Raw genomic sequence first — 25,132 nt, 5'->3', positions numbered from 1 at the left:
TTTTGAGGGAAACTTATGTACATCTTGGTTCAACTTGGAACCTTTTTAGTTGGTCCTCTTGCATGGTCTTGTCCACCCTTATCAGTAGAGCCCACATAGGGTTTCTTTGACCTACGTGGGATGGGTATACCCTGGGTTTCTGATGAAGCCTTGAAGATAACATGGAAAAGGATAGAGTTCTACTCGGTTACAACCTGGAGTCCAACATGTGCGTGTCATGGAGTCCTACTGCAGAGGAAGAGATAACCATCGTACTGCATGTATATGGGAGACCAAGGCCCTGCAAAAAGACCAAGTTCTCTAATCCAACAGGATTACATAGTCATAGAAACCAATGGTAGACAGGAATTCTAACCGACTAATGCGCCGAGTTTCCTAAACTCTTCTGGTGACTCTATCTAGTTTTGTGAACCCGATATAATATTTCTTCCGATCCATAATAAGTGTCGGGTATTTAGTACTAAGTTTTATTATTATCGCAGGGAGTAGTACATAGTACAATCCAAACAAGAGGAGGACTATTATCATCCAACCCATAACGGCACAAACGTAGGCAAACTCGAGCGTCATCCTTATACTCTCGTTGTCGTCATCGCCAGTCTTTTACCTGCCACAAGCGGCGATGCCTTCGCATTTTTTGCAGGCCCGCCTAGAAATCAGATTTAGAATAGATAGAGTAGCCAGCATGGTCAGTAGGCATTTGATTTTGAAAACAAACTTGTTTCTTGCTTTACACTTTAAAGAGTACCCATGAAACTGTCTCTACCCTTACCAGAACCAGTTGATTAACTAGGGAGCTGAATCCTACTATTGTGCTCGTACAAAATTATATGGTGATTAGTGAGCACTCGATCAGCCTTATCAAGTACCCCGGTCAGTTGACTAGTGGCTGCCGCGTCAGCTTCGCAGGATAACGACGCTGCCGGTTTAGCTGCATTCCAACACTGAAGCTCATGCCAAGATTAACAAACAACAGCAACGGGAGAATATTCCGCATGACCGCATGCATGTGTCCATCGAACAAACTCGCCTATCGCGCAAAAGGAAAGCCAATATATTATTGTAGCAGACCGAAAGGTGACGTGCACACGGCCACCAAATCCCACAATAAAGTGACCATGGATCCCGCGGATCTTGTCGTGACCGCGCGTGTAGGTCCCTCCACAACCACAAGTGTGTGTGCCTGTGTGTGTGACAGCTTCGACAATGACCCCCATTTCCACCAGATATCATTTTTGTGGCGGTAGTACACATGACCTGAGCGGTTTCGCTTCTCCGAAAACGGGAAAAGGTGTATCTGGGTTGCATGTGTATGCAGCACGCAATGAGCTGCTCCAGCAGATAAGACAGAAGATTAGAGTAGCAGTACTTTCTAGCGGCAGTACTTTCTGAAGTGTGTTGTGATTTGTAGATACTTTATTTTTGGTTGTCTATTTCTCAATTATCTAAGAAATAGTTATTTTTCAGCCAACGATCGCAGCCATTCAATCAAATTTTTTTTATCCATCGGACCTATATTAATTTTACACGAATTTCAATGATTGAATTAAAAGGTTATTAAGAAATAGTTATTTCTCAGTCGTCTAAAAAATAGCAAAACCGTTATTTTTATGTTTTTGTACTCCAGCAGATAATCACACACAATTAAACCTATCTTTCTTTCTGTTTATCCAGACACTTAGTACATGTATGTTTTTTTTTCAAATATATGTATGTTTAGACTCTAAATCTAATTAATCATCATATAATTAACCACACTTGTTTACTTTCTCTAGATAAACAATTTTAATGCTAATATCGTATTGGGTGAGACAAGGAGAAGAAAGATTGGAGAAGAATTGAATAAATGATAATTAACTGCTTAAGGAATATAAGTGGAAGAGCAAACAACAATTGTTGCACTATGTTATTTGCTCTGAAAAAGGTTGCGAATAAATGATAAATTCTACCGATTGATTTATGTCCTTGAATTGAATTAGCGAGAGATCTTGTTTGTCATGCATTTTCGATAAAGAATGTCAGTGTTGCTTTGTGTTCCATTCTTTTTTCTCAAACACAAACCGGACCTCACGAAATTAACAAATGGACTGTACCACCATGCCAGGTTGCAATGGAGCAGATACAAATATACTTTGTAGAAACTTACAGACCTAGTTAATATATTACTCCATCTAACATAATAAATGTCGGCAATTTAGTTGTACTACCTTGTAAAAATCTCAAGTTGTTATGGTTGCACTGTAAGAACTTGTGGACTCGACTCATTCAAGGCATGGGGAGAACAAGTAACAACGCATGCGCTGAATCACTCGACTTGTCGTGTGAAACTGTGAATCAAGCCGAGCTAGCTCATCACCTTACATTGGTTTTGAGTTTTGTCACTTAAGATAAGTTTTAGTTGCAGTCATCAACGGAAACGTTAAGTCGTCTCGCGTCCTGACCGAGTAGACTATATAAAAAGTTGCGTCCCCAACTGACAGTACACTCGAGTCCCCCCTAGCCATGGTTCTAATGTAGCTTTTGGCTTCCTTGTTCCGATGGTCAGGTTCCTGGTTATTAGAGAGAGTACACATTTGGGACCATGCCCCACAACAAAAGATACTGCATTGGGAGAGAGCTAATAAGGTTTTTGGGGGCACCTGACGTGTGATCGTCCGCTCCCATTGGACTAGTTTCTCAATGACATCATCACCATAGGCACCAATAGCGACAACACCAACAATGGCGGCCTGCTACACCTTCGTCTTTACCTATTGCTGCTCCTAGGAACAACTATTTAGTACTATTGTCGTCCAGAGACAACACTAAAGTTAGAGTGTGTAGATGACTAAGGTACTCTCTCCGTCCAACAAAAGATGTCTCAATTTTGACAAAATTTGAATGCATCTATACACTAAGTCATGTTTAGATACATTCAATTTTTGACAAATTTGAGACATCTTTTGTTGGAGCGGAGGGAGTATAAAAAATAGTTGAGTGCATAATATTACCGATGGGCTCGCTCTCTCCAATGCATATGAACAAAAATAGATATTTTCCATAACGCCGTGCTGGATGGACGAGTTTCCTGAAAACAGTTTGGAAATCCCAACTTGAAGATGAGCATGTATCTGATTAGTGAAAACAATTTGGAATCTCCACTTGAAGATTAGCAGGTGCCAGATGGCAACTCATTTTTGAGGCCCTGAATCTGTAACCTTTTTTTTTAACTCAAACGCACGGTTTATTCACCTTCACAGTGTTCGAACTCAATTTTAACACCAGGGCCATTTGTTGACAATCTTCCAACACTGCTGTTTTCACAAACTCCCAGGCCATTTGATAACAATCTTCCAACAACACTGCTGCTTTCGCAAACTCCCAGTCTATTTGATAACAATCTTCGAACACTGCTGCCGCTGTACCTCGTAGCCAATCGACCACCTTCCGACCAGATTTGAATGGCTTCAATGTAATCGAATTGTAACATCAAAGGATTGCTACCAATTATAACTTTATTTCTATCTTGTAGTTTGACCTCCATTGGCAAATAACGTGACTTGGAATTGCTCGAAGAAGATTTGAAAGCCAACTTGAAGAAAAAATGAGTATCTGGAAACAGTTTGAAATCCCAACATGTTGATGAGCAGGTATCAGATGACATACCCATGTCTGAAGCCCTGGATTTGCAACTTGTTGGCACAATCACCAATAAATTTCCCAAATATTGATGGTTTTTTCAGTCAAATCTGGCAACTAATTGACAGAGTTTGCAAGGGCAGCTGAATTATGCAAATATAGGTGTATAAATATGAAGGAGCGAACCATAAATGAGGCCAGAAGAACTCTGAAGGTGAAAACCAAATTATACATATCTCATTACGAAACAAAAATATTTTCCAACCATATGGTGGAGAAATTACAACTAGAATGGATTACACTGAAGAACAATCGGTGAATGGTGATACTATAATTCATGTTTGGTGCTAAACACAGGCTTAAGAGCATCTAAAAGAGAATTTCAATATTCTCGCCTTGGTTGTCTCGCTTCTGCTACTGTAACGCGGATCTGCCTGCCATCCAAGTCCTGCAGAACAGTAATAAAACTCATTTAGCACATCACTAGAAGAGCAGTACTGTGCAAAGGCAAAATGTGTAAGCAACCAGCTAGCAAGATGAGTGAAAACTCACGGTGCCATCAAGATTAGATACTGCTTTCTCAACTTCTTCGCTGGAACCATATGTGACAAAACCAAATCCCCTTGACCTTCCACTCTCCCTGTCATAGATGACTCTAGCTCCCAGGACACTCCCTTGCTCATTGAACAGGTTTGCAAGAGCTGAGTCATCAACATTCCAAGAAAGGTTACCCACATAGACTCTGTTATCCCCACCACTGGGTCCTCGTGACGACTGCTGCCTGAATCCCCCAGAAGATTGCTCTCTAAATCCTCTAGGCGAGGACTGATCTCTGGGTGGCGGCGGCCCTGAATTCACCTTTATTGTTCTCCCATCGAGTACCTGATTTTAGAGACAAGGTCAGCCAAATTACCCGAGCATACAACTCAACAGCCCATTGTAGGATATTACACAATTAGGTCAAGCAAACAAAGAAACAATGGCTAACAACAATCTTGTTTAGAAAGAACCTTGCCTAGAACTCTGAAATTTATACAGGAAGAAACAAAAGTATAGCAAATGCAAAAACCTAGTAGACCCTGGCATCGCCTGCCTCTGGCGGATCGGGGGATATAACCTAAGGAGGGTATCCTCCATTCACTACTCGGGGGATATAACTACTACAGAAAGTGTTTTGTCTGTGGTTTCCATCGCTTTGTTGATTGGTGGGGGCTTTGTGCCCTTTGTATTTGGTTTACACCCAGTTTTCCCAAAATAAATGGGGCAACTATATCTGTAATATATGAATTACAGGAGCACCCTGCATCTCCAGTTTTCCAAAACAGAACAGCATGCAACATTTTTAGCAATTCACCTATTAGTGTGGAACATACAAATTTACAAGCAATGCTTCAAAGCATGGAAGCATACTCACATAGCCATTTAATTGCTCAACAGCCTCCTCGACTTCTTCGACAGTAGACATCGTCACAAACCCAAATCCACGGCTTCTTCCAGTCAATTTGTCGTAGATGACCTGTGACAATACAGCAACGCAGTTCAGCATGCTACAATTTTGAAATAATCAATCAAAACTAAATGGAACTCTATATAATTGGCCAGCAAATACTAACTTGCAATCTTTGGCAAGGCATAGCTTATTGACAATCAATTTATGACCACCTCATGGATTAGCAGTTTAGCACAATGAACAAATATCACTACACCAGACGGCCAAACCATTTCATTTCACACATACCCTTAACTTCTCCGTGGTAGGAAAGTATCACAGAAATCAGTACCCAGAACGTAAAGAGGGGGTCTATAAATGCATATACCTCGACCATCTCGACGGAGCCGGCTTGCTCGAATAGCCCGGCGAGCTGGGCGCTGTCGACGCTGAAGGGTAGGTTGCCGACGAACACCCTCAGGTCCTCCGAGAACTCCCCCGCAGACTCCTCCGCGTCGTCCGTCTCGACATCCGACGACAAGGCCACGGCCAAGGGTGCGAGTGGTTGTCTCCAGCCAGCGGCGGCGAGGGCACGGAGCTGCGGGAGCTTCGAGGGGAAGAATGCGGACGGAACGGGTTTGGAGGAGGAGGAAGTGGTGAAGGAGAGGAACTGGGGGGAGAGGGAGGTGGAGAAGAGCGTGGCCGCCATGGGTGGGATTGAGAGGATTGGGTTGACAGGGTTTTGGGGATAAGGGTTCGGGCCGGGGAGAACGAAGCTGGGGAATGATTAATATAGCGAAGAGAGACGAGCCGGGACGGTTTTATAACGGTTCTTTGCGTTCCTGGTAGGCCGTAGGCGACTAGGCGAGGGACCTGATATTTGCACAGTCAGGTGACGTCAACTTTTTCCTTCCAATGTTACATGGGATAAAATTTGACGTGGAAGAGATAAAAAATTTCAATTAAGAGATGATTTCTTCAACGAATAACAAGACAAAGATAAGAACTTTTCCATTGTAGTACTCCCTCCGTCCAGGAAAAGATGTCGCGCGGGTCATTTTTCAAAAAACCCCTCGAAGAATTCCTGACCTAACAAACAGTCCTTCCGCTCTCTTCTTCCTCGCACGCTCTTTTTCCTCGCTACACGCCTCCGCTCTGCTCGTATGCCGCACGTCGCCGCTGCTCACCTCTGACGTATAGGTCCGACGGATAGCTCGCCCTCGACACTCCCCTCCGCCGTCTAGCTCCACCAGGTTCCCGCTCCGCCGTCCAGCTCCCCGTGCTGCTCCTCCTCTGCCGTCCAAAGGTTGGGTTTTTCTTGGATTGAGGAAGAGCGAGGCAAGAGCTGGTGCTGCGGTGCGAGAGCTGGTTCCCAGGCTGCCCAGCGCGCCGACTCCCTCCTCCTTCTCCTTCTCCTCCTCCTCCTCCTCCTCCTCCTCCCCACCCCTGGGCGCGCCGACTCCCTCCTCCTCCGCCCCGCAACTGCTACGGCCGCCACCAGTTTCGAGCTGGTCCGCGTCGCGAGTACCCCATGACCCCGCTGAGGTACAGACGCTTCTAGATTCTCCTCCGACTTGATCCCATCGCCTCCCGTGGTGTCGAATTGCTCGCTTCCAAATCATGTTCTCTGTTTGGTGAAGAAGTAGCAGCAGTAGCATATATATCTCTGAACGACTAATTGATGTTTGGTGATGCTTCGAGAAACATGTTCAATTTTCAATTTACTAGGCCTGAGTATGATCTTTTTTTTGTTTGTTTGTTTGTCCTTCTCTATGTTCAGTGGTACAAACTATGCACTGGAAGTGTCTATGTTCAGTATTTTCAGGTTTTCAAATGTCAGTAAGATTTTCAGGTTTCAGTCTGTTGTTGTTGAGGAGTAGATACAATTTTCATTCTATCTTTCCAGAAATTTGTAGAGACAGTGCTAGCAGTCAACAAGAAAGCATAAGGTTTGTGAACTTCTAGAGATAGGAGAAAATTGTGGCAGGGTGTTGGACATCCCTCTGATTCATTTATGTATAAATGATCTTAGCATTGAATCTTGAAGTAATGACGATTGTGTTTTGCTGTACTTCAGGAGGAAGTGTCAGTGCCAGAGATGTTGTTCCCAGTGATGTGAAGGTATGAGTTCTACCGAGCTTGCTGTTCTAGACTTCTATTCTTGCAGAATGGGCACTGCAAATTGAAATACTTGTCCTTTTATTCCAGAAAGGGAAGAAACGCCAGAGGAATTCTAAAGGAAGCGGCAAGGCGACTGAAGGTGCTTCTGCAGAGAAGGTAATAACTTGCTGTGCCGAGGGCAAGGTTAAAGTTCTTTTTTTAATCACTAATGTTCTGCTAGAAAACCCATCTATCACATACTTGCTTCACTTGTCCCCTGGTGTCTGGTGCTCAATGATCTGTACCAGGGTGATGTTCAGAAAACATTTAGAAAGATCTCCCTATTATTGCTTTGTTGTTTTTTATTTCTAATTACCATCATGGACTATCTAGAAATTGTCCTGTGAAATACATAAGCTAGTCTTGTGTTGAGCATAAGCTAGTGCTATATATTGGGGGCATAACATAATTCCAACATTAGTACCAACAGTAGCATAACTTAGAAGCTATCCTGTTAACTCTAGTACCAAATGAACTAGGGACAAATTCAGTTAACTCTAGTCTCTTAAACTGTTAACTGAACATTTGCTTCCCAACACTATTGTAAAAGCCATGGTCATGTAATTAACTGGCAAGGCTAACTAATACTATTAGCAATAGAAAGTGGGAGTTGCCAGTCCCCAAATTCTTCAGGTACATATTTTCTTATCCATTCCTTGTTTGTGTTTGCTATCACCTTCTTTTTTTGTTTGGTCCTTTCCAGATTATGGAATATAAGACCTTAGAGCTGACAAATGTAACATATAGTTATGAATTAGAATCATGCAACATGGAGACATTATATGTTTTAATTTTGGTCCAATATGTGTTCTGCCATCATGGTATGTCTATGCTTACAACAGTTTTTGCACTGCAGCTTTGTGAATTGTCATTTCAGAAGACTCGTCATCTTCGCAATCCATACAATGACAATCTTCCTGTTAAGGTACATCCCATACCTCATCCCAAATGTGAACTAAATAGATGGCTCATGTTGTCCAGGTTGTGCCTGTAATGGAGTGTGAACTGAATTCAACTGAATTGAATTCAGCTTGTGCCTGTAATGGCATGTAAGATGTTCATGTTTCTTTTTCTCAATCAAAATCTTTCAATCCACAGCCACTAACTTTTAACTGAAATGAATTAAGAATTAAAAGAACTCTAGTCACTCAGTTAACAGTCTGAGGTTCAGGTTTATTGTAATCGCTGTGCCATGCCATGTTTTAATTAAGTTCTGGTTCAGAAATAGATTGCTCCCTTCCTTTTTTAATGACTAGAGTTTCATGTTTTGAACTTTCAAATTTGGAAAGAAATTATGCTTAATTGTAGGGCCGAGCTTCCATTTTGGGTAGAAATAGATTGGTACCTTCCTTTTTTAATCCTCAGATTTCTCCCTTCCTTCTTCTAATCCTGAGATTGCTCCCTTCCTTCTTATAATCCTGGATTGCTTTCTTTTTTAATTCTGTCATTGAGGACCGCAGGCGGAGGCGCGGGCGCAGGATGCGGCCGCTGGCGAAGCCAGGGATAGCATCAGGAGCTTCCTCGCCTGGAGCTCGCCTGGATCAGCGCCGGCGGCCTGGAGCAGAGCGATGGCCGCGGGAGCTCCCTGGCCTAGAGCAGAGGGACGGCCGCGGGAGCTCCTTGGCCTGGAGCTGTGGAGGCAGGCGTCCGCGATGGATCTCCTCCGCGAGATTGGATTGCCGGCTATGGCAGGAGGCCGGCGGGAGCTCCGCTTGCGTCCAGCGGCGCGAAGGTAGCGGGACGGCGACGGCATGAGGGTAGCGGGACAGCGGGAGCTCCGCCCGCCTCTGGCGGAAGATTTCAGTTTTGATTTCAATTTGAATTTCAATTTCGAGCCCAAATTTCAAACGAATTTCAACTTGAGGGATTTTTTGGCAAAAATTCAATTGCACTGGAGGGGTGGAAGGATGCGACATCCTTTTCTGTACAGAGGGAGTACTAGATTTTACCTTCCTTATCATTTGTTTAGTTAATTTTATTCATCTAAACATTAATTCTAAAATATAACACTAAGATACAACAAGTTTTGTTGTCTTTTCTAAATGATGTGTAACACATAAGACAAGACATTATCAACCATTGTGCCATAACCCAGACGTGTAGTGCATAACTAACAGATAATACATGGGAAAAAAGCGTGTTGCCATGCAAGCACTTCAGTTCAATTTGCGGTGCCACCAATATCTCTAACCGATGTGTCGCCATGCGGATCGCTGCCCGGGTGTGCACAACAAAAAATAACAGCAATTACCCTCGAAGAAACACCACCAACCCAACCACCTTGTATAAGCGCGGATGACACACAATACACCCCCCCCCCCCCCCCCCGCCCCCGCACCGCCCGGAAGGAGGCAGGAAAGAGCACCCCGGGGAGGCAAAACGCGGACAAACCACGCGAAGGGGTGCCACCTTGGGCAAGGCTGCTGATAGCGGACCATCCAAAAAACCCTGCACTGTTGGGAACTCAAAATACCTAGGCATTCGATGAGGTGGCGTGCTGTGAGGGCAAGAAATCGTTTCCTTTCAGATTGAGAGTTATTGTTTTCTTTTCTATAAACATGAATTTTCATGTCCATATGTCTAAAAAGCCATGACAACAAGCACTGTACTAGTTTTTACTATATGAGTGGAGGCGGGCACAACAGCTCGGAACTCAGGCGTTTTTGCCCTCGTCGCGTGCCACCTAAGAATGTGCCAGGATTACGCGTGTTAGATCATCTCCAACAGCATATCCATATTTTGAGTACCCAAATCTATTATGGATAGGGGAGAGAGAAAATATGGATAGCCAAACCTCGTACAAGTTTCCAAGCATACCCAAATCTGAATACCCAAAAGAGCATATTCTCATATGATACCTTCTTCCTCTCTCATCTTCTTTTTTCCCCATCCATCCCGTCCCCTCACTCTCCTTCCTCCGAAGCCCCCTTCCCTCCTACCCAAGTGCCGGGCTGCCGGCGACGCCCTGGCCCGACAAAGAGCCCTCCGGCGCGCGTGCAACGATGCCCTGGCCCGACATGGCGCCCTCTGGCGCTCAGGAGGCGACCTAGGGCGCGGGCGGCGGTGGCGCGGTGCTGGGGCACGCGGAGGCAGAGCGGGCGGGGCGGAGCCGGACGCGGTGCGGGACGGAGGATGCAGCGGCGACTGCGAGGCGCGGGGCGGAGGGCACAGGCGGCGGTCGCCATCTTCATGGAGGATGGCTGCTCCTCCAAGAAGGGTGCGACTGGTGGTGGATGGGCAGCGGGATGGCAGGAGGCCGGTGGAGCCTTCGATTCCGGCGGGTCAGGGCGTTGCTTCGCGCGGGAGGACCTGAGGGGCGGGTCGGGGATGCGGCTCATCAGGGTGAGGAGGTGCGGGTGGAGCTCGGGGATGCGTTCTTCCTCGGGTCCGGCCATGCGCCGCCGCCGCCCGATCTCCTTCTTCGGCCCCTCTTTTCCGGCCACCTTGAGCTCCCGCACCGCCTCCACCAACCGCAGCCGCGCTCCCTCTATCCATTTCCGGTTAGGGCTAGGAGCCGAACGCACTGGAGAGTCGCTCCGGCGAGATTCCGACGAGACTTCGGCGCTGGGCTTCGATCCTGAAAAGTCAGGAAAGTGGCGGTTGGAGTTCCCGCATTGGTTTTGGGTGTTTTGGGCAGCTACCATAAGTTCTGAATACCCACGTTGAGAGTTTTTTTTGTTATACCGGGTAAATATGGATATACTGTTGGTGATGCTCTTAGCAATGGTTTTTTAGCTCGTCTGCCGTTGATCCAATTCATCCCAAAGAAAGGGGGATGTTACAAATTTTGAACTTGTCATTTTCTCTATATGGTGAGTACATTGAGACAAGTGATTTTTGCAGCAACTTGGAGAAAGCTCATATTTCCCAAGTAAACGACACAATTGCGTCCCAAGACCCGAGCAAGGTAATCTTAGTTGGGAACCTTTTTTTGACGAAACAATTGCAGCAAGTTATTTATTGTCAATAGAAGGGTTGAAAGAATCAACCCGAGAGTAACAAGTACAACAAAAACAAAAAACAACAGACAAGAAGGAGGGAAGGTTTAGATACAACAGAACTTAAGAGAAAGAATTAAGGAACATCATCATCTCCATAGGTCAAGGCACCAATACCAGAACCCGCGTGATCCCAAAGGGCAGATTCGTCTTTGATCAAGATGAAAACAGCAAACGCCGGAGAGAGCTTGTGCTAGAAAACTCGTCGGTTTCTCTCTTTCCAAGTTTCCCACATGGCTAGCAGGAACATGGAGGCGACGGCTTTAGCCAGCTGCTTGCCCAAGGGCTTAGTCGAATCAATGCGGTCGGTCCACCAATTTCTTACGGAGGAAGTATCATTCCAAGAACTCGTATGGAACAATTGGATGTTAGTTCAGCCGGCAATCGAGGTCCAAATAGAGCGTGCAAAGCAATAATCCGCAAGAAGATGAATCGCCCTCTCCTCAACATTGTGACAAAAGGGGCACCATTTATCATTGGGAATGTTCTTGCAAGTGAGGAGGTCGGCAGTAGGGATCCGGCCATGAGCATGCAACCAACCAAAAAATCAACATTTCTCGGGCGCCCAGACCCGCCAAACCAAGCAATCGAAAGACACCCTGGTGAGCCCCTGGAATTGGGCAAGGTAGGCGCTATGAGCAGAATAGCAGCCGCTAGCAGTGAGATTCCAAGTGATGCTATCATCACCTTCAGACAGGGCCAGCGCATCATCGAGGAGAGAACAGTCTTATGAACTGGCTGATGTTTGTCGGATCCACACCATGAGCAATATCTGTGATCCATTTAAATTGCCATATAGCCTCTCTAACGCTTCGGTTCTTACGGCGCGCAATCTGGAACAGTGTCTTCCTCAGACCGGCTGCCATGAGCCTCATTACACGTACTGAGAGGGCTTGTTACTGAGTACATGACTATCAACCTAGGGTAATCCCAAGGTCCACACTTATTCATGCTAGGTAGAGACTCGAAGGAGCATGATTTACCCTAGTCGCCCAAACCACCTCCAGACAAAAACTGCCAACAAGATGCCACTATATAAAGGACCCGAAGGTTCAGGTAATTCTGAGAGACGGAAGTCAATTTACACCACAAAAGCCATCCAAGACGACCTAGTTTAGCCGATCAAAGGTATCTTTTCGTACTTCCTAACGTTCCTGATAATAACACAAAAACAGAACGTAGGGCTATTCCCCAACATCAAGAGCCTAAACCTAGGTAAAACCTAGGATTGTGTTTTCCAATTTGAGCATCTTCACCGTATCAGCAAAGTTTTTGTCATTATGCAGACATAACTAATCACGAAAAGTCCCATTAGAAAGATAATCACCTAGGAAATTCTCGTACAAACGAATGCTCAATTTCACCAGCAGTGACCAAATTCAACATACATAACTACAGACATAAAGCACAAGATAACAATTGCCCTACGGGAAATAAGTATTTGACCAGTGCAGAGTAGATCAGCAACAGTCTGCAGCTCCAGGAATTGTGTATGCCCCTGTACCTTCCTGGTTAACAAGGATAAAGACTCCAGAACACAAAGAAACTCAAAACTTAGCATCTAGTAAACTATGTAGAACCTGATATAGCTGGGACTGCACCTGTTTTGTCATCTACACTTCAGTCGAATTCAGTACAGTTTTCCCACAATGATATAACAACAATCTGTAACTTGCTGATACTTAATTGGGCATCAGGGCAACACATGCATGTCAAAAGGTGTGGACGCAATTGTAATTTTCATCCACACGTCAGACAAATTCAGTACAGTTTAACCAAAATGGTAATGCATAACAACAATTTGTAACTTGCTACTACTCCCTCCGTCCCATAATTCTTGTCAAAATATTACATGTATCTAGACGCTTTTTAGGAATAGATACATCCATTTTGGGGCAAATTTGAGACAAGAATTATGGGACGGAGGGAGTAGTACTTAATTGGGCATCAGGTCAACACATGCATGTCAAAAGGCACGTTATGATCATGGGCATGCCCACAGCATGGCAAGGCACTTCAGATCTAAATCAACACAAGCAAAAAAGCTAATACTACTTCAGAGAATCATGCCAAAATTAGTTATATAGGCAAAATAGATTTTATGGTAGCACTTTCGAGCTCATTGAGGATATATTCAGGATTCCTAGCTTGTAGTGGTACCTCATGTCGCAAATAGGAACAAATCTTTGATCACAGGTGAAGTAACGCTTATGTGTAAAGATGACGCAAACCACATTTTCCAAGCAAGGGAAAGTAGAATATCCTAGCTTTTGGATGGCAAATGGGAAACAAGATCTCCTGACACAAACTAAGTTGAAACAGCTTTCATGACAACAAGTACGGAGACTCAAATGTGACCTTTCAATACACAGGTTCAGAACATATACGGCAGGGCATCAAACACAGGCCCAGAGGACAACATAAGTGATAAAGTCTATGAGGATAGTCTATGGCATCCGTAAGGTCCAAACTCTCGGCATCTGGTTTGGGTAGGGGCTCCAATAAACAGGCTCCAAACTTCATTTGTCTTGGCTGTTTTAAGGAAGGGATGGGGGCAAAGGGCAAAGGACAAACGGACAGGTTCATCAGAAGAAAGCTATGCTGGGTTCAATATTTTTTGAAAGCAGATGCAGTTAGAAGCAAATATTGATTCTGTTATCATTCTATACATGGCTACACAAGGACGAGGAACCATACCTGTTGTACTTGACAATCTGAATCCTAGTAACCATAGCGCTTTCCAGAAGTTAGATAACTAGGACCGGATAACCTGATAAAGTATAGCAAATTAGAAAGTGCCAAGTGAGCAAAACTTAAAAATATTAACATTAATGAAATATTAAGTAGACTTGGCCTAATCAAAGTTTACACAAAATGATTTCTAGCCTACTGTAAGGATACATTAACATTTCCTATAGTGAATTATGAACAATGCAGAGAAATATGCATGCAAGATTAATGGTGCCTCAAAAAATTGTGGTTATCCTTACCCACTGCTACCGGAACGACCACTGTACCCACTGTATGCCCCGTAGCCTCCTCCAGAGATCTACAGAAAGATTGGTTTACAGTATGGGATTAAAAACCTGACAAGCAGTTAGCAGATTTTGCAACGACATACAAATAAAATTGAAGGTATACCTGGGAGCTGCCATAATTTGCATAACTGTCAACAGGAAGCATATCCTCTGATGCACGATATCCACCAGAATATGGATAATCATGCCCAGCAGGCTTAGTATCCCTGCCTAGATACTTTGGCTCATCAGAAATACTAGCAGGCATAGGATGATAAGGAATCACAGGTTGAAAACCTGATAAAGCACCCTCTCTTTCAAAGAAGTTTGCTTTCAGCCTTGTAGTTATTTGCACAAGAGCATGCCTTGCAACCTCAAGGTCTCCACTAATCTGTTGTACATGAAAATTACAAAAGTAAAGATTTCTTGTGACAACAATTAGTCGTGAAGATGAGGAACATCAGAAGTTCAACTTGTTACCTGCACCATCTCTTCGTCTTCAGAGGCTACTTTTGGGACATTCTCCTTCGAAAGGATACGTATATTTGCTCTTGATGTTCTACGTATCTCAGTAATGATCGAACCACCTTTGCCGATCAAACACCCAATCTGTGATGTTGACACCAACAAGCGTGTTGTATATGAAGGCTCACCAGATTCTGGATCAGTTTTCTCGCTGCATTTTGGCTGTAAACGAACTGTGGCATCAATTGTTGGAGAGACAGGATCTTCAAAGAACTGCACGACAAAGAGAAACAGACTTAATCATGAAAAAACAAAGCTCATTAAACAAGAGCCAAGAGAGAAAGAAACTACCTCCTTTGCGGAAACTGTAATTATGCAATCATCTTCGGCACTTGAACTATCCACTTTTATAAAAGCTCCAGATTCCTGCCTAATCTGTTTGATGATTCCGCCTCCTTTTCCAATTACACCTCCAACGTCCGATGCAGCACAAAGCAGACGCAAGCTGAAATCTTTTGCAGAGCTGTCCTCTCTCCGTGGTTGGTATATAGAAGGCCAATCTCCTACCATATCACCTTTGTATCCTCCATAAGGACTAACCATGGGAGCAATCCCTACAACTGGAGCAGTAGAGGAACTACCATTGCGGGAGCCCACTGGATAAGGTTGCATCAAGCTGGGTGCTTGAAGATGCTGTGACCTAGATGGGTTGTCATGGAGACGGGATGACACTTGGAGAAGAGCTTTTCTAACTACCAATGGGTCCCCAGATATCTAGTTCCAAAAGGTAGAAAACAATATTACAATTGGCGATTTCACACTTGACAATACTAAACAGTCCAGTATATACTCCCTCCATCCCATATTAACTGACTCAAATTTGCCAAAATATGGATGTATCTATACCCAAAAAGCGTCTAGATACATGTAAAATTTTGTCACTTAATATGATACGGAGGGAGTATATTATAAAAGAACTAGTCGGAAATTTACAGCCAGAACCATAAGAAATACCTACTGCATCTAACAAGTAAAAATGTAGTGTTTTAGACAGTAGTAAGGCTATAGATACCACATGTACTATATACAAGACAAAATAGAAACACACATGCTTATTAGTACACCAGTACATAGTGCAGGGAATAGAAGGGAAAAATGACAGTTGACCAACCTGTAGAAGTTCATCACCACTAATACCACATGCTGGGAGACGTTCATTACTAAGCACACGTATTTGCGAACCAGTGTCACTGCGGATACCCTGGATGATATGCCCACCTTTTCCAATAATGCATCCAATCTGATCAGAAGGCACAAGCAAGCGAACAGTAACTTGAGCTAAACCTTCTTCATTTTCTTCGTCACCAGGACCATCATCAGCGATAAGCTTCTCATGAACCCTAAAGAGAGCATCTTGAGCAGGGCAAACCTTATCTTCAGTATCCTCAATGGTATTGGTCTCCCTGCTTGAGCTAAATATTGTTATGACTCGCTCATCGCAGCCAGGGACACTCTCACCAATCCTAATCTTAGCTTGAGTATCCGTCCTCAACTGCTTGGCAATTTCTCCGCCCCTCCCAATGATACTCCCGATTTTCCTAGAAGTGCAGAGGTAGCGATAAACAGTATCATCTGGACCAGGAGCATAGGTATCATCACCAGGATTTCTTCTCTTGCCACCTCCATTTTCAGAATAATCCGAGTGTCGCTTTCCATGACTGTTCCGGTGCCCAGGACCAACCATGATCTAAAAGGGTACACCAAACAGTCAGTAATATAAATTACCCTGACAAATGAACACAAACAAAAAAACAAGCAATAAATATAATAATATGGCATGGCATGTGGTATAACTATAGTTTTGCATTGAGAAGGTAGTCTTCTTAATGGTATATCATGCTCTTTTGCATGTTCTGGGGAAAATATATTTCAAAAAGCTTTAGAGCATTGAGAACGAACTACCAGGCACCAGCTATGACCCTCCAATACTATTGCTCAGAAAAAGCACACATTAAGTGTCCCACCATTTGTTATTGTAGGCGGTTTTGCGGACGCGGCGAGTGGCGACTAACAAATGCTCAACTTTTCCGGCCATTCCTCAGTTGCTGACGCTCATAATGCCAGTTTTAGGGTGGCTGGGCAGGGATCAGTTGGTTTAGAGGGGGAAAGTAACCTCAACTTTTCCGGCCATTCCTCATTATCCATTCCCCTTTTATTTTCCTCCAGTTTTCCATTCCAGAAACTAGGGTTCATCCTCAGAGGTGAAATTAGACAGCAGCAGAAGCTCACGCTCATCGCGGAGTTAATAGTGTCAGGCTAATTTAGATATTTTTGTATGTTAAGCATGCTCGTGTTCAAGCTATCTTAGCTTTTGGACAAATGTATGATATTTCTATGATCAAATCCATGCTCTTCTTAGTTTCGAGTTTTGAGATGCAACTGAAATGATGTTTGTTATACATAGATCATGCTCAAACTAATTACCACCCGAAAACTGACAGTGTGGCATTTCCCAGTCACCACGTCAGCAAAACCGCCCACAAAAACAGCTTAATGTGGTCTCAGGGGGTGATTTGTATGGTTTTGCAAAGTTCAGGGGATTAAATACCCGGTTTTGAAGTTCAGGGGATAAAGTAGTCACACCCTCATAGTTCTGGGGGGTTATATGGACTGAACTCTTTGTTATGTAGTATCCATGTTAGGACAATTAAATGAAGAAACCATTGAACACCTACCTGGTGGATTTCAGGGATGGTTCTTGGGAATTGCGGCCAACAGCTTAATAAATCCACATGACAAAATTAATCCCAGTTATAAATAAATCCTTAAAAACAATCAAATAACGGAAACCAAGCACATGCTTCGGACTAGACAGCACCCAAAAAAAATTAGGCAAGAAAAATAACGCATTTGGTCTCTTCAATTAATAATTTCCCCAAGCAATTACATGAGCCTCTGTCTGGTCAGCTGAACTAACTGAAAAATAAATCTTACCAAAAATCTAATCAGAACTATTCTATTCAGGAGCATAAAACAGTAAAACACCAAGCATCAACCCAAAATGAAACTAAACAGACCCTCACTCTCCATCCCTAGGGTAGAACTCTCTCGCTACAGGAACACCTATCTTGTGCAAGGAAGGCCCGAATAAGGGCAACTCAAGAGATGCCCGAAACGGTCCCCTTAGCTTTATTTGAGTAATATGCCCAAGAAACGGGCTCCGATAGGTTCCCTATCCCAACCCCCGGTTTCAGCCGCACCCCAAATCGCCTTCAGCTTCCCCCCATCCCCGCGCGCAAGATCCTGATTCCCAGCCATCAACGAACTCGCAAAAAAAAAAAAACGATCTCATCGGAGCATTCCCTCCCGCCAACGTACCTACGACCTTCCCGGTCGCCCTCCTCTGCAGCTTGCCTCCCGTCACCGCTCAGAACAATCCCGCCGCCGCCAAGATCAGTTGCTCGATCCGGACGGGGGACGCTGTCGGGAAGGATGGGGCTCGATCCGGACGTTGGGGGAGGTTGCTGGAGGCAGGCGAGGGTGTGGGAGAGGTGGGCGTGGGCTTGAAGGCGGACGCGACAGCTGAGGTTGGTGTGATCGCCGGGCCGGATGTTTGAGGTTGCAGAAAAATCGGGAGATGATGCTCCGGTCGCACCGTTCTCCTTGCAGAGAAGTGGGAACGGCGACTAGGGTCTGGTGGAGGGGGACGGCGAAGTTCTTACCTCCGTGGCGGCGACGAATCCCCGTGGCGGCGGAATCACTTGGAGGGGCGGGCTCGAGGGCGAGGGCGGGCGAGCGAGGGCGGGCGAGCGGGAGAACGAGGGCGGGATGACCGGAGAACGAGTTCGGGCTCGCCGAAGATGGATCCCGATGGGAGCGACGGAGATGCGCGCGGCGGCCGGGTCAGCTAGGGTTGGAATCGAGTCGCCATGGGGGAGCTCCTGTCGATGGATGCGAGGGAGACGAGGAGGTGTCGGTCCTGGGCTGAGGAGATAACGGTTCGGGAATCACTAAGGGCCAAGGCATTGGTGGGTAAATTACTTCAATGACGCGTTTGGTTGAGGGGAATGGAGTTGAGGGGTTAGGGTATCTTCAACGGAAGCCCCTGTATCTTTCTCATTTGTCCAATCTTGATCTAACTGAAAAAATAACAACTCAATGGAAATCCCTATTTATCCAAATTCTGTCCACACCCCACGTTTGTTCCCCAAATTTGAGAAAAAAATAGGGACTCCCCATTGTCCACGGCCTCACACGTCAGAGCCCACAAAATTCCCCAACCTCTCTTTTCTCACCGCCCGACCCAATCTCCTACGCCCCGCCGCCGGCTCGCTGGCCACCTCCACTGTGCGCCTCGCCATCGCGCTCGCTAGCCGCCTCGTCGCCCGGACACCGTCTCGTTGCCGCCATGAATCCGCTTCCGTCTGGTCCAAATGCGGCTAGCCGCGCTCGGGCCACTCGACGTTTGGCGAACAAGGCTGCCTCCGCCGCCAAGACCGGTGGCGCATCCGTGCCAACAGTGCCCGCTCCTCTGACCCCGGCCACTCACCACGGTCCTCCGATTTCTCGGCTCCCGCTTCACGGCTTCTCTGTGAAGGGGCACGTAGAGATAAACAAAAACTTTTCCTACGCGAACTCCCAAGATCTAGCCGAGGTAGAAGGCCACGAGGATTACCACTAGACGCGCAGTTGCGGATTATTGATGCAGCGCCTTGATGCAGTGCAGTCCCTCGATCCGATCCAGCCGATCCAATCCCGCGATCGTCGAAGTGCTGAACGTACAGCACCTCTGCCGGTATCCACACGTGCGAGGAGGAGCTCCGGCGGCGGACTGCTAGGTCCGGTGCGACGGTTGAACTGAATCGGGCTAGGGTTCTCAACGCATGAGAGTGGAAAAACAGTGCCCCTTAGGCATCCCACGCCCCTGCTTATATATCGAGTGGAAGTGGGCTCCAAGCCTTGTGGCCCATCCACCCTGCGAGTCCAACTCGCATTGTCAGCCCAATTCCAGTTCGGGTCCAACCCGACCAAATACTTGCTCCCGCTCTTAAGTGTGTGACCCCGCAGGCTCATGGCGACTTGGACACGATTGGAGTCCGACTCACAATCGATCAATCGGTAGCGGCTCCTAGCAGAACGTGCCGACTCCCAAGTACCATCGAGTCATGACGACGTACCTTCCAATGTGACATACGTCTTAGTCCCTTTTGCCTCACGATATAACTTGTCGAACTATAGGCGATTAATCGTCATCCCTTTAATAGTTCAACTCTCTTCTCGATCTGTGATATACGATTCATCCGACTAACTCTTAGTCGATCGACCCGGTTAACAGTTAACCAAGTCGCGCATGGCCATGCTTCCCGAATCATGTCACTCGAGAGGGCCCAGAGAATATCTCTCCAGTCGGAGGGGCAAAATCCCATCTTGGTTATCCACATCACACAGCTTGATTCTCAGTCAACCCGAACTCTGCCTTTATAACTGCCCTGTTACGGAACAACGTTTGACAGAACCTAAGTTGGTGATCCACAACTCGGATTGTGCGATAACCTCAGGTCTAAGGATTACATTGATTGAGACATGCAAATGACGACCTACTCGTTGCATCTCAATATGGGTCAGTCCGACTCGCTAAACTCTTTAGCCGAGTCCGTGTAAGCTGGAATGACATCACCATGCCCATGACAAGTGGAACCGAGTCATCAGCCAACTTTCACATTAGTCTAGGTTATGTGTCCAGCACAACCTCAATGACTAAGGACAATTTAGTATGAACAACATGAATACATAGTTCCACAATCAAATCACATATTCAATGATACATATCAGATGTTCAAACAAGGACAACTTAATAATATTTATGAATACATTGGGAATTACATCATACATGATTGCCTCTAGGGCATATTCCCAACACTCTGCCCCCACTGCAAACCTACACAAGTTCTCTGCCCCCGTCGGTGGTGAGCCGAGCTCCTGGCGTGTGGGGCTGGACCTCAACATCGCCGCCTACACCCTGGAAAACTCGCCTGATCTACTTCGGCAGCCGCGTTCCTTCTCAACCGCCGGCAACACAGAGGGGCGCAACCTTTTCGGCCAATTGTTCAGCCAAGCAGATGAGGTATGTTTTTTCTTCAATTACTTTCTCTTCATGTGCTCGATTTGCTGAAATCTTTGTTTATAGTAATAACAATCATTGGTATATACACAATACGTACAGGTTTACTTGTAAATAATTATTGGGGAGATTTGGTGCTATAGTTATTTGTTCCCACGAATTGGTAACATGAACACAGGATAATTGAATTGTTCTCTCAAATTGAACCATGTTTCAGAGTTTTTCCTTTGTTCTTGTTATGTTCACAGCTAATATCAACATCTGAAAATACTGTAATGAAGAAGAGTGCAATGATGCAAGCAAAACAGTACACTTGTTGATCCACAATGCTGACATATTCTAGGAGCATTCTAGCCATAGGAATATATAATTATCTCCAATGCTTGATGTATATGTGCTTACTTCAGTAGTATCTTCTAGATTGCATGTTTCTTGAGCCATGAGAATAATTATTGGGCCATTTAATTATTGTTACTAGTAAACAATGACATGTATTACTAATCTTTGTGACTGTAGTATAAACAGTCGATCACCAATAAGTATGAAATGTTGTTGCGTTTGTAGGACTATCTAGAAGAATATATGGCGCAGTTGATCAAAAATGGTAAACAACCCCCTCAAAATCAATATTCACCTATGGAGGAGTCAATGCAAGCATCCAATGCAAAGGCAACTTGCAAGAGAGGGGCCGCGTACACTATCAAAGAAGATTGATTACTATGCATTGCTTGGTTGGAAGTGTCTCAAGATCCAATTCGGGGGGCTGAGCAAAGGGGTTCTGCTTATTGGAAGAGAATCCATGAGTACTTCCATGAGTGGATCGTAATGAGAGCTCACTTGTTCATAGGTGGTCCACCATCCAAGATGCCACCAATAAATTTTGTGGGGCTTTTGAGCAAGTTAACAACAGAAAAGTCAGTGGCATCGGTATTAAGGACCATGTAAGTTATACCTACTAGCAATGTTTATGTTCTCCATGCTTCCTTGTTAATTTCATGTTATACTGACATTTTATCTCAACTGCCAGATGGGTATGGCAATGTCATTGTACAATAGCAATGAGGGAAAGCCATTTGGGTTTGTGCATTGTTGAACCAAGCTCAACAAGGCCCCAAAATGGGAAGCTATTGTTTCATCACTAAAGGAAGGCCATGGCTCATCAAAGAAGCAAAAGAGCAATGAAGGATCAAGCTGCCAATCAAGCTCCCTAAATGAAGATGGTGAAGCTGGAGAAGGGTTAGCTTCTGGTGGCCGTGTGCAAAGGCCAAAGGGCAGGAAGTGGGAGAACGCAACGGAGAAGAGAGCAAAGAGCACAAAACATGCATGGGCCGAGATCATGGCCAATAAAGAGCTCGCATGTGGCAAAAGGGTAGAAGAAAAGGAAGCAAAGAAGGAGGAAAGACACCAAGCTTTCATGGAGATACAAAGGCTGAAGGTAGCACTTGAGCAGAAGAAGGTAGACACCGATGCCGAAAATGCAGCCACTGCTAGGTTGAGTGTGGACTCAAAGATCATGTTTGCTGACACAAGTTTAATGGATGAGAATCAACGACAATGGGTTGATCTCATGAGGGGCAACATCTTGGCGCGGCGTGCCAAGACGAGTTGACATCTTCTCTTGAAAGGTATTTTTATTGAAGGGACTGCCATCTTTATTTAAATATGATATGTTAAGTCGATGATAGAAATTGGAACTTAATTCTGTTCTTGTAGAAAAATTCAGTCTCTTTATTGATAAAAGTGAGTTATGCGCTTGAAACTGATTAATTTACAACTTTGCTTTTGCATCACATGTACAGCATGTAGTACTGATCTTTCGGGCTGCAGATGGCTCTTCTTTTCCAATTATTGGGTCATTTAATTAGCAGATGCCCATGATCTCTCCTAACTGTTAGATTGTGATGAGAATGAAACTGTGTCTTTATTCGATGATGGTGTGCCAAATATATAGGCTTACAAAGGGTTGTGTCTTCTCCGGAGGGAGGCGAGCAACGGTCGCGTTCGTCCAGGAAGAGACGCGCACAGGCAACCGTTCGGTGCTAATTACAAGGGATGATTAACTTAATTAATAAAATCTTAACACTCCCCCTAATCATTTCTTGTCCTTGCTCGTTGTTCATCATCTTGAATAGAGTTCTCCTCCAAAAACCCTGTGGGAAAAATATGAGGAGAATGGTGTATGATATGTTGCTAAAACTCTTTCAAACCCAGTGGGAAAATAAGGAGAAAATGATGCAACATATAATGGTTATTGTCTCCATGATTACCCATACGAGAAAACCTTTGAAGGAAAAACTCATGGTGAAGTTTAGAGAACAATAAAAATGTCATGTATACATCCTTTAAAAACCCCGGTGGGGAAAAATAGGAGGTACGACATTTGTACTTGTGTTGATATTACCTCATTAAAAACCTTTGATGAGAACCAAGAGAGTAAACTCATAAAGGGAAAAAGAGTGTAATATGATGTTTGAATAAGTTATATTTTCAGGAAGGTACTTCCCCTGACCCATGCAAGTCTCGAAGTCGTCTCATACCAATTCCAGAAACGTATTTCTCGAATGTTGAACTTGGTAGAGATTTCGTGAATAGATCAGCGAGATTATCGCATGATTTGACTTGCAAAATGTTTATTTCCCCACTCTGCTGAAGTTCATGTGGATAAAACAATTTGGGGGCAATATGCTTAGTGATGTTGCTCTTAATATAACCTGTTTGCATTTGTGCAACACAAGCTGCATTATCTTCATAGATAATGGTTGTTGATCCAATGAGACCAATACCACATGACTGTTGTATGTGGTTTATCATTCTGCGTAGCCACACGCATTCGCGTGATGCCTCAGAGGGATATGATTTCAGAATGATTAGTGGATGTAGCCACTAGGGTCTGTTTGGAAGACTTCCATGAGATAGCTGTTCCACCATGAAGGAACACGAAGCCCGTTTGTGATCTGGCATTGTGAGGGTCTGACAAGTATCCAGCATCAACATATCCAATCATATTAGAGTCCAGATTTCTCTGAAATTGAAAAAATAAACCAAGATCTTTGGTGCACTAGAGATATCAAAAGATATTCTTGACTCCTGTCCAATGACGTTTGGTGGGAGCAGCGCTATGTCTAGCAAGTAGATTCACTGCGCGATATCAGGCCTGGTGTAGTTCGCAAGATACATAAGCGCTCCAATGGCACTGAGATGAGGAACCTCGGGTCCCAATATCTCCTCTCCATCTTCTCTTGGTCTAAATGGATCTTTCTCTACGTCTAGAGATCGAACGACCATGGGAGTTTTAGATGGATATGATTTGTCCATATTAAATTTCTCCAATATTTTCTGGATGTAAGCGGCTTGGTGAACCAAAATACCTGAGGAAAGGTGCTCAAGTTGAAGACCCAAGCAAAATTTGGTTTTACCCAAATCTTTCATCTCAAATTCCATTTTTAGGTGATTGCGTGCTTCATCAATATCTTGTGAGTTGCCGATAATGTTGATATCATCGACATACACAGAAATGATGCAAAATCCTATCGAGGATTTCTTAATAAAAACACATGGACAATCATCATTATTGGAGTAACCCTTTTGTAAAAGGAACTCACTAAGTTGGTTGTACCACATCCGTCCCGACTGTTTTAAGTCATTAATGACTTATTCAGTTTTACACAATACATGTTGCGTTTTGCGTTAGGATTCGGGATAGGGATTCCGTCAGGAACCTTCATATAAATATCCGAATCAAGTGACCCGTAAAGATATGCGGTCACTACATCCATCAACTGCATGGATAGATGATTTTGGACTGCCAAAGATATAAGATATCGGAAAGTGATCCCACTCATTACTGGAGAGTATGTTTCATTGAAATCAATGCCAGGTCTCTGGGTGAAACCTTGCGCTACAAGCCTTGCTTTATATCTCACCACCTCATGTTCTCATTCCGTTTCCGGACCAAAACCCATTTGAATCCCACAGGGAAAACATTGGGAGGTGTAGGTATTGCGTCATTGAATACCTTCCTTTTGTTAAGCGAGGTAATTTCTGCTTGGATTGCATCCTTCTATTGAGGCCAGTCGGAGCAATTTTCACACTCAGCCATGGTCTTTGGATCATGATCATTTTGAAGGTTGTTTGCAATCGTAGTTGAGAAATATATGTCGACAATTGTAGACTTTCGGTCATATGATTCTCCAGAATCAATGTAGTCGGTGGAAATTTCATTTACCCTTAGTGACTGATCATTATCTCCCAATACGATTGAGTCTTGGTATTCCGATGTCCCAGTTAATGTGTGCACCACCGAACTGGGTTGTGGAGGTTGCCT

The 25,132-nt window shown here is 44.6% G+C and overlaps 2 protein-coding genes across 3 annotated transcripts; both read right to left on the bottom strand.

Moving 5' to 3' along the window:
• Positions 1-3,827: 3,827 nt before the first annotated feature.
• Positions 3,828-5,844, bottom strand: LOC100826795 (RNA-binding protein CP29B, chloroplastic). Its single transcript, XM_003557838.4, has 4 exons — positions 5,436-5,844; positions 5,033-5,134; positions 4,171-4,500; positions 3,828-4,066 (listed from the first exon to the last, which is right to left on the bottom strand). The coding sequence occupies exons 1-4, from the start codon at positions 5,754-5,756 to the stop codon at positions 4,001-4,003; spliced, it is 819 nt and encodes a 272-aa protein (XP_003557886.1). The 5' UTR covers positions 5,757-5,844; the 3' UTR covers positions 3,828-4,000.
• Positions 5,845-13,376: 7,532 nt separating this feature from the next.
• Positions 13,377-18,701, bottom strand: LOC100821237 (RNA-binding KH domain-containing protein RCF3). 2 transcript variants are annotated; one of them, XM_003557819.4, is made up of 8 exons: positions 18,410-18,701; positions 15,859-16,434; positions 15,039-15,461; positions 14,703-14,960; positions 14,347-14,613; positions 14,196-14,254; positions 13,903-13,975; positions 13,377-13,737 (listed from the first exon to the last, which is right to left on the bottom strand). In XM_003557819.4, the coding sequence occupies exons 2-7, from the start codon at positions 16,429-16,431 to the stop codon at positions 13,927-13,929; spliced, it is 1,629 nt and encodes a 542-aa protein (XP_003557867.1). In that variant the 5' UTR covers positions 16,432-16,434; positions 18,410-18,701; the 3' UTR covers positions 13,377-13,737; positions 13,903-13,926. The 2 variants fall into 2 exon arrangements, with proteins under 2 accessions (XP_003557867.1, XP_010228570.1); XM_010230268.3 differs by lacking the exon at positions 18,410-18,701 and adding an exon at positions 18,066-18,380.
• Between the last annotated feature and the right edge of the window lie 6,431 nt (positions 18,702-25,132).

This window comes from Brachypodium distachyon, chromosome 1 (genome assembly GCF_000005505.3).
Source record: "Brachypodium distachyon strain Bd21 chromosome 1, Brachypodium_distachyon_v3.0, whole genome shotgun sequence".
NCBI lineage: Eukaryota > Viridiplantae > Streptophyta > Magnoliopsida > Poales > Poaceae > Brachypodium > Brachypodium distachyon.
Note: the sequence above shows the minus strand (reverse complement) of the source record. Positions and strands in the feature narration are given on the sequence as shown.

Bases quoted from the DNA above. Each gene is read 5' to 3' on its own strand.
- LOC100826795 (XM_003557838.4), bottom strand. From the start codon at position 5,756: ATGGCGGCCACGCTCTTCTCCACCTCCCTCTCCCCCCAGTTCCTCTCC. The intron at 5,135-5,435 runs GTATATGCATTT...GTATTGTCACAG, and splicing joins GCTCCGTCGAGATGGTCGAG to GTCATCTACGACAAATTGAC. The intron at 4,067-4,170 runs GTGAGTTTTCAC...ACTGTTCTGCAG, and splicing joins TATCTAATCTTGATGGCACC to GACTTGGATGGCAGGCAGAT.
- LOC100821237 (XM_003557819.4), bottom strand. From the start codon at position 16,431: ATGGTTGGTCCTGGGCACCGGAACAGTCATGGAAAGCGACACTCGGAT. The intron at 14,255-14,346 runs GTATACCTTCAA...ATCTTTCTGTAG, and splicing joins CAAATTATGGCAGCTCCCAG to ATCTCTGGAGGAGGCTACGG. The intron at 13,976-14,195 runs GTAAGGATAACC...ATACTTTATCAG, and splicing joins GGTCGTTCCGGTAGCAGTGG to GTTATCCGGTCCTAGTTATC.